Consider the following 12,294-nt stretch of genomic DNA (forward strand, 5'->3'; position numbering starts at 1 on the left):
AAATACGTTCACTGCTGTGTCTTGATGAGTAGCCGGATGGTGGACAGGGACTGAGCCGTTCTGATCTCTGTAGGTAATTAGTTCCACCAGAGAGGCATGAGATCAGAGAAATGGGCTTTGTAAAATGGAGAAGGCAGGGGTGAGGAGTACATCCAGTTGGCTTGAAGGGGGAGCACTTAAGGATTATAATTAGGAGGGGGTGGAGCCATTACGATAGCCATTAAATGTGTTGACTGACTTTTGTTTATTATATTCAGTTATGATAGCAGGCCTTTGACTGCTTCATAAAAGTGTAAGGATTGTCTTCTTACAGCAGGGAACATTGAACTGACTTCAGCTATAGTGTAAAACGTAAATGAAATTTAAATAGGAATAAATAATTGTACTGCCTTTTTGAATAATTCACAAAATAAAATGTTTAACAGTATTGCAATAAACAATAGCAGTTTTTACAAATGTGTGTAAAAATATGCACTGTTTTTGACACGGTCCTTATACTGTACCATATAAAATTCAGCTCTATGTTTATTGCCCAGTTTTGTCATCTTTTACTACAGTACCTCCCATTTTCTGAAGACCAGCACAGAATGATTTAATGATAAATCAAATGCAAAATAAGAGTGAAATACAACCCCCATGCCATCTTTTCATGACATGGGAAATGATTTATGTTGCATTCTGACAGAACTGGGCTGGAAATTGAATTACTTAAAGAATGCATGACAGCACATGAAACCTCAAATGCACTTTATACCAAACAGGCACAAGAATGGGGTACAGTTTATATTTGTATCGCTTTGGTTGTTTATGTTCAGTTCTGTCTAGAATGATGGTGGCAATAGGGACAATAGTGTGTAATTCTAATTAACTAGATTATTGTACCATTAAGAGAAGTAGCCTCCTGTATCTTATGAAGAGAATACAAAATTATCAGCACAAAAACCAGTTTCTGAGTACATGTAGAGCACATGGATGTAAACACAATTGGAATTTGAAATTATAAGATACCAAAGCAAATAAAAAAATGATTCTTACTTGTAATAGATTTGCTTGAAGATACTGGGCAATGAATGTGGTGAATACAGTTCAAGCCTAGAGTCTAGTAAATCCAGACTTCGTGGGTTCAAGCCTGGGTCACATCACTAAATGACTGTGACTGTGTCTTGCCAAGCAGGTAGGGTAGAATGGGGGGCTTTGACGGCACTTCTACTGCGTGTGAGCATATGAATCTCAACTGTGAGATTCCAAAATCACTAATAATTCCAGATAATTGCCAGTGCTAAATTTAGACATACAAGGACAATTACTCAAGTATACTGTAAGTTCAATCAGTGAATTAATAAATGCATAAGGTTGGTTACAGATAGATAAGCAAATACAAAATATGTTCCCCTCATTATTTAAATTTAATTTGTTTTAAAATGGCGGCCTGGCTTAATATAAATTGATATTTGTTTTTCTTTTCACTAAATTTTCCATATAACTTGATTAAAATTCCTGCAGTCTGTCTGGGTTTGCTAATGGGCTGTCTCTTTTAAAATGTTGAAGGTTTAAATAGAGTGCTGTCAATGATCAACTTGTTGATATTCTTTTTGCTCGAGGAATTTCTGCATTGTGAAATATAACTGTTTTTTAAATTATTTATAATCACATGGACTTGAAAGCTGATGGGAACATTTAATCAGTTGTCAAATATGGTAACTGAAGCTATGCAAATAGCTTGGCTGATTTTAATTTAAATTATGATTATAAAGCAAAGAAAGTGAAGATAAAAAGCAAAGTGCTTAATTGTATTTACCATTTCAGCCATTGACAGCAGTACTGCCTGCACTTTTTTTTTAACAAGACTAGTTGTGAGCCTTTCAGTTTTTTGCCTTCACCTTTTAGGCACAAAGTGTTTTCTTTATTTTCTGTGCTATTTTACATTTGAATTCCCTGCTTTTGCACTGTGAAGTGCAAAGATACAGCAAGATGTCACGTCTATTGTTTTCTATATAATGTATAAACACAAGTGTTGTTTTTGAAATCTTATCATAATATTTGATCCTCTGTAATCTGTGCTTGAAGCTCAGTTTTGGAGCTATAATCCTTCACAGTGTTTTAGAGATTTTCCATCCATTGTTTCTTAGCAAACCACCCATATATTCTTAGGTGATGTACCGCAATGAAGACTCTCTAAAAAGTCATGTTTAATTACATGCTGTAACAAGGAGAGAGATCTGTACGCAACAGATGTATCTTACAGTTTTGTGACCGTTTTAAAAAGCTTGTAACATTAAGTGAAAAAATTATGCCAGAAATATTTATTGTTTAGTCTTAAGTATTGTAGTGTAATAAATTTAACCCTATAAAATATGGACACCATTCCCATAATGGAAGGTACTGGTGTTTGTTATAGTCTGCATTGTAAAAAAATGTATCAATAGGTAGGTTCTATGTACAGTATAACTTCATTCATCATCTTCTTAGAATATTTCCTTCAGTAAATGTCTGTACAAGGCAGTGATTTAACATGAATAAGTAAATAAGTAAATAATCTGATAAATGCTGGAAATGTTATGAATTGGCAAAAATCCAAAATCTGATTTTTATCACCTCCAAGCTTGTCCAGGTTACAGATACAAACTAAAATTCCCCAGTAATTCCTAAAAAGCTCAAAAGCCACAACTGCCAACAGAAGAATCCATGAAAATACTGAAAAACACTGAAATTTAATTTCTTGCCTTCTGGTAGTCTCTGTTTGTGTGCATACAGATGCAGCCATTCAAAATGGGTGAGGTATTTCGCGGCATACCGCGACACGCCCACCGGGGTATCACGCGGTATCACGTGTGTCACGTGACTAACTATCCGGCGTCGCCTTGTAAAACCGCCAGGGGGAGCTTAACCTCTCATGTACAGCATTCGAGCCTTTAATTTTGAACTGTGTATTACAGCATGTTAATCATCAGTCATTCAAATGTTGGTATATTTTATGAAAGCAAGATTGCTCAGTTGGACAAAAGTACACAACCTACCTTTATCAGAAATATTTATGCATCAAAGCCTTTACTGAAGATATTACTAATAGTATTAATAATGGATGACTTTGGACAAGCTGTATACTCAAAGTATAATTTCTTTAGCACATTTGTACAAGCACTTGGAATCTGTCCAAGCCATACTTTGTCAGGCATTTTGTTTTACTTCAACGGGCATAAAAACTTCCTTGCTTTTAACAGGGCGTTTCATAGTTTCTAACTACGAAAATGATTTAAAATGCGACACCTATCATGAAAAGAAAAAAATACACACCAGTATTCCATTTCTCCCTAAACATTGTAAGCTTCGAAGTCTTTAACTAACGTGATACCGGAGTCAACAAGCATACTTTTAGAATTTGATTAAAAGGGAATATAATATGGAATCGTGTATCTCAAGAATTTAATAACGGTATGATTATATCCGTGTACTGCGGCAGGGCTGTGTAGGGCTGTTTCGCCTGCCTGCTTATGCGAGCTGTCTTGTAGCCTACTGGTCTAGGTGCGTGACTACCAACTGGCAGGTTGTGTGTTCGAATCCAGCTGGTGCTGGACCTTTCAGTTTTATTTATTTATTTTTTAATCGCGTAACATAAACATATTACCGTATGCAAACTGTACTGTATACAATATGTATCTGTATATTTAATGTCTTAACTGTGCCCGTTTAAGTATTGAATATTCATATCTAATTTTACCACTGAAGGGAAATCTTAACATAAACATACAGTATATGGCTGGTCTCGGTACTTTAAAGAAAAAAATACACACCAGTATTCCATTTCTCCCTAAACATTGTAAGCTTCGAATGAAACCACTAAATAAAGACATAAATATAGAAATCTTAAGATTTGTTTTATTTAATGTTGGTAGCAGGATGAACTGTCAGAGTGTATATTTTGTCGCAAAGTTGCTACAAGATGTTAACAGTGAAAAAGGTATTTAGAAATGAGTTATTTCAAGATGAAAAAGAAAACATACACGAAACATGGTTTCATTACGACCAGAATCGGTCTTGAGATATTTTTAACTTGATTTACAGTATTTGAGAGGTATGTCTTAACACCGATACTACAGTGCTTAAGTACTGCTCACGTATATGTTTCTAGGTTTATATTATGCATTTCATACGGTCAAATTACTTTTGAGCAACTAATAAGAAGCGCCAAACGGTATGCGTTTTAGTTTCGTTTTGTGCTGGAACCCGTGGATTGATTAGAGATATCAAGTACATACAAGTTATTTTTTAAATGTTGCAGTTCGTCTTGAAAAAATGTTACGAGTACATCATCTATCAACAATTACACAGGTTCTGTTTCCATATTGCGGATTTTGGTTAGGTACAGTATTATCAAATCCAGTGGCGCTGTGTGTTACTTTACTGAGTCCCATGTCACATGGTCTGTGATTGAAACCTGTAAAACCGGTTTAATTCGTCACAGCCAGCACTCTTCAGGTGTGAGGGTCTTCTGCTCAGAATGAAACGCTAAAATGTTTGTGTATATTCTAATGGTAGTGGGGGCAGGGTGTGTGGGAACACCCTGCATTGGAGATCTATGTTCTTCACACCTGAAACATTTTCTTTGAAAGGATTTTCTTCGCAGTTTAACCGATCTTGTTACAGCATGTTACAGTTTACTATTATTAACCATATTAATTTTAAGTGCTTAATGTAAAATCTTGTAAAAATATATTTTCATTGTTCAAATATACATTAATATACATTAAGTCTGACTATCATATAATAAGTTAAATACAAAACTAAAGAAAAAATAGGGTTAAATATAATTCAAAATATTTTGCTAACAATGTTAACTGTTTATGAATAATACAATGTATTAACTAAGGAGTAGGATGGCACAGTTGTTAGTATGTTTTTTGTTTTGTTTCTTTTTCATAAATACAACAGTAGTACCTGATGTCTCAGTGGCTTTCAAAATTAAATTATGCTTGCAAACCTGTGAACTAGAAAGATAACTAAGATTTTAATACTAATTAAATGACCGCGGGCACTTTCCACCCCCTCTACATTCTCAGAGTAGAACAGACTAACCTTCTAATGAAAGACGGTCCACCCCCCACGGACAGGAAAAGTGCCCACAGGCACTTAAACTTAATATGGTCAGTAACAGTAAACAGTAACATGGTAAGAAGGAGCACGTACAAACGTTTTCGAAATAACCACATGTAAGACTCTGATGCTTAAAATGTTTAGGGAGAAAGTGGAATACTGGTGTGTATTTTTTCTTTAAACTACCAATACAAGCCATATACAGTCTGTAACGTAGCGATTTCTATATGTCTTTATTTAGTGTTTACATTAGTGACAAAGGCTAAACTTTTAGCTTCAGTAACGTGTACATATCTCCCCTTTTTATAAAACGACTTGGTTAAAAACTGTTCCAGAGCCACTGTTGTTTCATCAGTGAAAAGTACATCATGAAATGCCTCTCCCTGTTCAATCCACTGGAAAAAAGAAAAGGAGCATAAAGCTTCTGATGGTCATAAACGATATTCATTTAGGAGCAGCATCAGAGGTATGTTTTTAACTGCACTGCATTGGAGAGAATACCATAGTGTGTTTTTTTTTTTACTCCCTGGCGGAAACTGGCTTCCAGAAGAATCAGTATGGCTCAGAGATTAAATAAAACTTCACAGACATTAACGAAGAGCATAACGCGTGTACTGTATACACTGCAAGTACAACCCAACTCTCTGCAGGAGTGCTCGCTGTGACGAATTGAACCGGTTTCACGGGTATTTTCAAAGTAGGAGGCGAGATTTCCAGCGAAAGACACCCCCCCCCCCCTCAAAAACCCAGTAAATACAGTACTTACTAGTTAAAGGCTAGGCTCCCGACTACGTCGAAAGGAACCCTTCTTTCATTAGAAGACAATGAACATATTTTAGCCCTGAATGAATTAATAGCAAACATGGTTTACATAAAAGACATTTTTCCAAGAAAGTTTAGCCTTTGTCACTAATGAAACCACTAAATAAAGACATAAATATAAAAATCTTAAGATTTTTAAAATACATGACTTTGCTAAAATTTATTTGAAAATAAAAAGAATTACAACCGCCAGAGGAGAGAGAGAACAGGGGAGGGATGTTGGTTTTGCATAAGGGGCGGGGCTATGGAAATTAGGTATGTTTGGGAATGTGGAGTTACATGTTCTGGCTGTTTGTGAATTATCGTTGTTGAGTATGGAGTGTTGAGGTATTGATTTTGTGTAATGCTTTATGTTGAAAATTGAGGTGGATGTTGAAAATGATAAACAGGATAAACTGGGATGGGAGGAAGGTTTGGTTTTGCATAAGGGGCGGGATTATGATAATTGGAGGACTTTGCGAGAGTAAAATGGTTTGATTATTTGATTTTGTATTGTGGTTGTTATCTATGTTTTTGGTTGGTATTATGTTTATATGGTTGTTTTTGTTGGTTGGTTGTTATTATGGTTATTAATAATACGATCTATAGTTGAAATCTGAGCCTAAATAAAAAGAAAAAGCAAGTGATTAGGTTTATGAGCAATCTAATTACTTATTCGTTTAAAAAGCTATATAAAATAAAGTTTATTATTAATTTGCTGGACAGAGCGGTGAACATTATTATGCATAAGACAAAGATAACGATCCTGATCAGTTTAGAAATCTGTGTACGCTGTAAGGTTTTTACTTCTTAAACTTTTAAAATACACGTTTTGAATAGAAAGAAATCCTCTTCCTGGTACAGTACTGTATGTATAGCAAACCAGCACGTCTTTTTTCTCCAATCAGAGGGGTGTCAGATGGTGTCAGCCAATCACCATTCTGCGTTGGGTAGCAACGGGTGACTGTTCTCAGGCGGAAGATGTAAACAGCTTAATGTTCGTGTTAAATAATTTTTTTAAATTAAAATTCATTCTATACAGCAATCGCATATTTGGGTACCGTTTCATAAAACTTTCATGCTTAAAATGTTTAGGGAGAAATGGAAGACTGGTGTGTATTTTTTCTTTAAACTACCAAGACCAGCCATACACAGTACAGTTTACATACATACAGTAATGTTTATGTTCCTAAATTAATATCGTTTATGACCTTCAGATGCGTTATGCTCCTCTTCTTTTTATGCTCAGCTACTAAAATTTCCCTTTAGTGGTAAAATCCATATAAATATTCAAAACTAAGCGGATTAAAATGTGCACAGTAAAGACATTAAATGATTAAATCTTTGCACTACCAACCAATGCACCACGAGTGCCCCTGTCGGTCATTTTGGCCAGCCAATCACTTGCCCTGCGGTACCCTTCGGTGCCCCGCGGTGGCTTGTGGGTAGGTTACCGTACCGCGGGTTTTTACCGCGCATTTTGAATGGCTGCATCTGTATAGTATATTCATGTTTCAACTGAGCTTTGCAGCATTCCCTGCAGGTAAAATATACAGTAATACCCAGTTAATTCTGCAGGACCTAATTTAATAATATAATGAAAGGTATTGTTAACTAATACTGCATAAAACAACTCTGTGATTAATGATGTAATATCAGAGTCATATTTTCAGTTCCACATACTGTACCTTTGTAGTTACTGATGATTTAAAAGTGATGCGAGATGGCAGCAGTAACCCTACAATCAAGTTCTTTCAAATGAACATTTCTGCACATTGTCATCTTTAGAAAACAAACTTTCACCTACTGAAGAAGTGAAATAATAATTTAATTGTTGATGATTTGCTCTAGCTAATTTTCATTATGATGTGGTTCAGTTCCTAATCAATCAGATCATTCTGAATGTACTTGAATGTAATTCTTATATCATTTAAAATGTTTTAAAAAATTACTGTAATACATTTTTGCAGTCCTTCGCTCATTGCCCTCCGGAATGCAATCCCAATACCCTAATGAGGGAGAAAGGGGCGGAATTGAATTTAAAATATTGATGTGTGAGAACAATCATTTTTATTATAGAGATGAATTAGTTAGAAGAGAATTAGGGAAAAGAGTCTGTCAGTTCAAGTCAGCATTTGCCTTTTTAAAAAGATATTAGAATTATTCAATTTATTTACCATGATGACATGTAATGAAGAAAGAGTAAGTCTCAACACTAAGGTACAGTATCTGAAGTGTTTGAACATTGGCATAGTTGGAGGTAGACCAGCCTTCTTCATTTAAGAGATTAATGGCAGGAATGTGGTTGAACTAATTAATTTTAAACTTTCATACAGCTCCAGAATAATCAGACATTGTTAACAGATGAGGCAAAACGTGTGTGTCTCCCAACACGCTGCACAACTTTAGATTAAAACTTTGTTTTAATTCTGCACAACTACTGCAAGATGTAGTAATTTGAGGATTTGGTGGAATTTCTTTTAACGGTGCTTGATAACCCCCATATTTTATGGACACAATGGCTTCATTATTTCTACAATATTGGCCACAGAATTGTATGGATGGGCAATATTGCGGAATTGAACATCAGTTTGGCTCTTTTGAGCATGCTTATTAGAAAAGAATTCATTGCTTAGACATCACTCCGAGTCAGCCACTTTCTAGCTTTGAGACTCTGCAGTGATGAACATACAGTACAGCAGGTATTCCTGCCAGTAGATCAGCACAGAAGTAATCACTCCTGGAATTACCTGTAAACTCCATATTTCATGTTTCAGTTTAAATTATACTGTTTGGACATGTAATTTGATCTTGAGAATGTAGAAGGTTTCTTCACTGGCTTCATTTACTCAGTCTTTCACCTGCAGAGGCAGCTGTGCTGAAAGCAGCTATTTTTTTCCGTAACTAAAAGGTATTTCATGGTATGATAAGGGTTAAACCCCCTGGCACCGATTACATTTCTAGTGAAACTGAACTGATGTTTCACCACAGCTCTGCTTGATGTGACACATACGGCCTTTGAAGAAGGTTCATTTAGATAGATAATGATACTGCCACTATATCCCTATTATTAAAATAAAAATAAAGATTCCACACTTTGTGAGAGTTATTGGCCCATCTTACTGATTTGCCGGAACACCAAACCTCGTACTAAGGTGGGAGGTGTCTATATGACCAAATTTCTTCACCATGATCAGACAAGCTTTGTTAAGGAGATTCTGGCCTCAAATAATGTTTGCTGTCTTCTCTGTGTACCAGTGGTCCCAAAACGTCACCGCGGCGACCCACACACCTGTTGGTTTTTCTTCTTGCCGAGCCCTCAGATATACAAACCCGTTATTGACTTCATATCAATAAGATTAATTTGATCTGCTTGTTCCCAGCTCTTCAACATGTTTGAGCTGTAACCTTTGCATTTTGTAAGTAAAATTAAAACCCAAACTTGTGACTAGAAACAGAATGTAAAGATTCATTTGAAGAAACTTCTTAGATCAAGGAAGGCTTCAGTTATCTAATGAGGGTGGGATGGAATGAAAACCAGCAGGTATTTGGGTCACCAGGACCAGAACTGGGAGCCACTGCTGTAGACCTTGATTACAGACTCTGTCTCCACCTGTGCTGTTCTTTCGATGCAGAGAATATATTTGACCAGCTTAAGTGAAGCTACAAGTACCTGTGGTCAGTTTTGGATTATTTGTGTATACTTAATTCTCAATCACTGCATAGTTGTTCTTCACATTTTGCTATTTCTAGAGGTCCTTTGTCACGAATGCTCACTTTAAATTGTCTTATTCTATCTCTGGATGTTTGTCAATTATTACATCCACCCGGTTGTCTTTAATAATAATAAAAATAATAATAGTAAGAAGAAGAAGTCATGTATTTTTTTTGGACACTGTCAATGAATACATGTCAGTACCCCAGCTTGAAACCACATAAGGGGTGTTTTACTCAGGAATCTAGTCAAGTTGTTGTTATCCAGTATACAAATATTTTATCTTGATTGCTTTTACCCTTCAGGTTTTCCCACTTAGCTGCATGTGTTTTACAGGCTCTTTTTTGTGACCATTGCACACCTAAGAGATTATCTAGTTTAGAAACGATTTGCAGGATAGTCATCTGGGCGGTCCAGGTCTCCAATGTTGCCATGTTTTCCCTCACAAGCTGTGCTCTTTGATTCAAAGACTGCGTTAGCAGATGGACTGTGAAGCTACTGTAGTTCTGGAGAATCAAACTCTTTTTGGTGTCTGCTTAGTTGGAAAGAAACCGGGGACCTCACCATTTTAAGCAACTTCTTAGATCAAGAAAGGTTTCAATCATCTAATTAAGGTGAGATGGAATGGAAAACCAGCAAGGGTGTGGATATCAGAAAATAAAAATTAGGATGTTCGGTAGTAGGAACTGCAGTGTTTGGTAACCCTAGTTACTTGATCTCCTCTACAAGCATTTGGAGACCCATTGATCTTGACTTTATCCTAGTTGAAGAGCTTTAACTTATTCTAGAAATGTGTTCAGCTAGACTTTCATTTCAGGATTTTATTTGTAAGAAAAAAAACATGCGGTTACAGTTTGTGATTCGGACCGGATTTGAGTCTTGTGTCATGATGTTTTTGTAAATCAAACTTTTCTTTCTCTTTCAAAATAGAAAAATATCCCTTCATGTTCCTTCCATTTTTGTTATTCCCATAGGTCGCTAACTGCCTGTAATATCTCTTTATCTCCCTGTATCACTGAGCACTGTACAGTATTTAGACTTATTTTGTTCTTAGTGTTTATCTAAAGCAGTTTACTTAATCTAAATGTTACCTATTTTATGCTGCCATTTTTACTAGTATTTTTCCTCTGCTACCTTACAGTCAAAGGTAGTGTGGGAATTATGTTCACATATTCAGCTACTGTATATTTAGCATCCACTGCACAGCTTATAGTATGTCATAAATGTAGAGGAATGTAAAGTACCAGTACTATTACAAGGCTAATTTATCACTACTACAGAAAATACCTTTCGGAAAGTAGGTCACTAAGGACAGGAGACTTGGGATAAGTAGCGTACAGCTGTTTTATCCCATCGATCCAAGGTGAGTAGTGAAGTAAATGTTGATGCTGAGCAGTGTACAGTCTGTTCTATTTAATTATATCACTCATGGTTGATGGTTTTTGTCTAAATAATGCTGAAAGGTGTTTGGGGAAAATGGCAGGAGCTGCCGTCCAAATCTTGAAAAGCTGACTGTTTCATGTCAGGTCAGGTCTGTCAAAGGCAATGAAAGATGTAAGCATCTGTTAACAGATGTTGGTCTGTCATTAACAAAGAATATTCATTACAAGTAGATTCTGCATTCATGGTGTTAACCAATAAATAATGACAATAATGACACCCTAATACAAGCTACAGGTTAGATTAATATCAATCACTCAGATTCAGCACAAACCTCCTACTGCCTTGATGCCTGACTTTTTGCATGAATTATTATTAGACTACCTCTATTACCTGAGCCTCTCTGAAACTGATAAACCATGTCATACTGGTAGAATTGCTTTTCCACTTCAGTTTTAACAGACCAGAAAAGCTCTCTTTAGGTGATGTTGATTTTTCTGTTGAATGGATATTTGGAATATCTGAATCAGTATTCACATCAAAATGCCATGCTGGAGTGAGAACACACAATGCAATGAGCCTGACCTCACCTGACTACAGACTCTGAGACTATAAAATCCCTACAGATTGAAGAACCTGTTGTAGTCATGAAACATTGATTCCTTTTTATACAAGAGAAATATAAAGAATGAAATAAAAAGGATAAGATCAGCTTATTACAGTCACTACAAATTAGCAGCTCATGTAGATGAAACTGTCAAATAAATTAACAAGTAAAGACCTATTGGTTGAGAGGGTGACTGATTGATTTTTTGTTTTGTTCTACATAGGGTGAGTATAAACCAGAAAAAGCCTTATCAGATGAAGACCTTAAGAACGCCATCAGTGTGCATCACGCACTGGCCATCAAAGCAACTGACTACGAGAAGAGACCCAATGTGCTGAAGCTCAAAACGGCTGATTGGAGAGTCTTCCTCTTCCAAGCACAGTAAGTGTACTGTTAGCTCATGGCCAATTTACTACTGCTGTGCATGTGTATGGCGAGATTAAGGAACTTTGCTTGAAGAAATCTAATTTCATGCTCTGGTTAAAATAAAACGAAAACACATTTATCACCACCATTAGCCATGTCAGGCTCCCATTGTTATTCCATAATGTTTTTTGTGGTACTCAACGAATAAGTAATAAAAGTGCTTAGCAATGAAACAGCTCTCTTGAGATATCATTTTCCACAACTGAATTAGGAGTGAAGAGTCACAGCACTGCCTTTCTCCTGAAGATGCAGTGCAGTCACTGCTATGCCCTGA

At 36.1% G+C, this 12,294-nt stretch overlaps 1 protein-coding gene across 2 annotated transcripts in view; it reads left to right on the forward strand.

Moving 5' to 3' along the window:
- Positions 1-12,294, forward strand: part of psd3l (pleckstrin and Sec7 domain containing 3, like) — a 241,572-nt gene that overhangs the window by 214,194 nt on the left and 15,084 nt on the right. For both annotated transcript variants that reach the window (XM_088629209.1, XM_088629210.1), the window contains one exon: positions 11,818-11,975. In XM_088629209.1, the coding sequence (XP_088485335.1) occupies positions 11,818-11,975 (158 nt within the window). The remainder of the gene's footprint in view (positions 1-11,817; positions 11,976-12,294) is intronic.

The sequence above is a fragment of the Lepisosteus platostomus genome, chromosome 4, assembly GCF_059453375.1.
Source record: "Lepisosteus platostomus isolate fLepPlt1 chromosome 4, fLepPlt1.hap1, whole genome shotgun sequence".
Taxonomy (NCBI): Eukaryota; Metazoa; Chordata; class Actinopteri; order Semionotiformes; family Lepisosteidae; genus Lepisosteus; species Lepisosteus platostomus.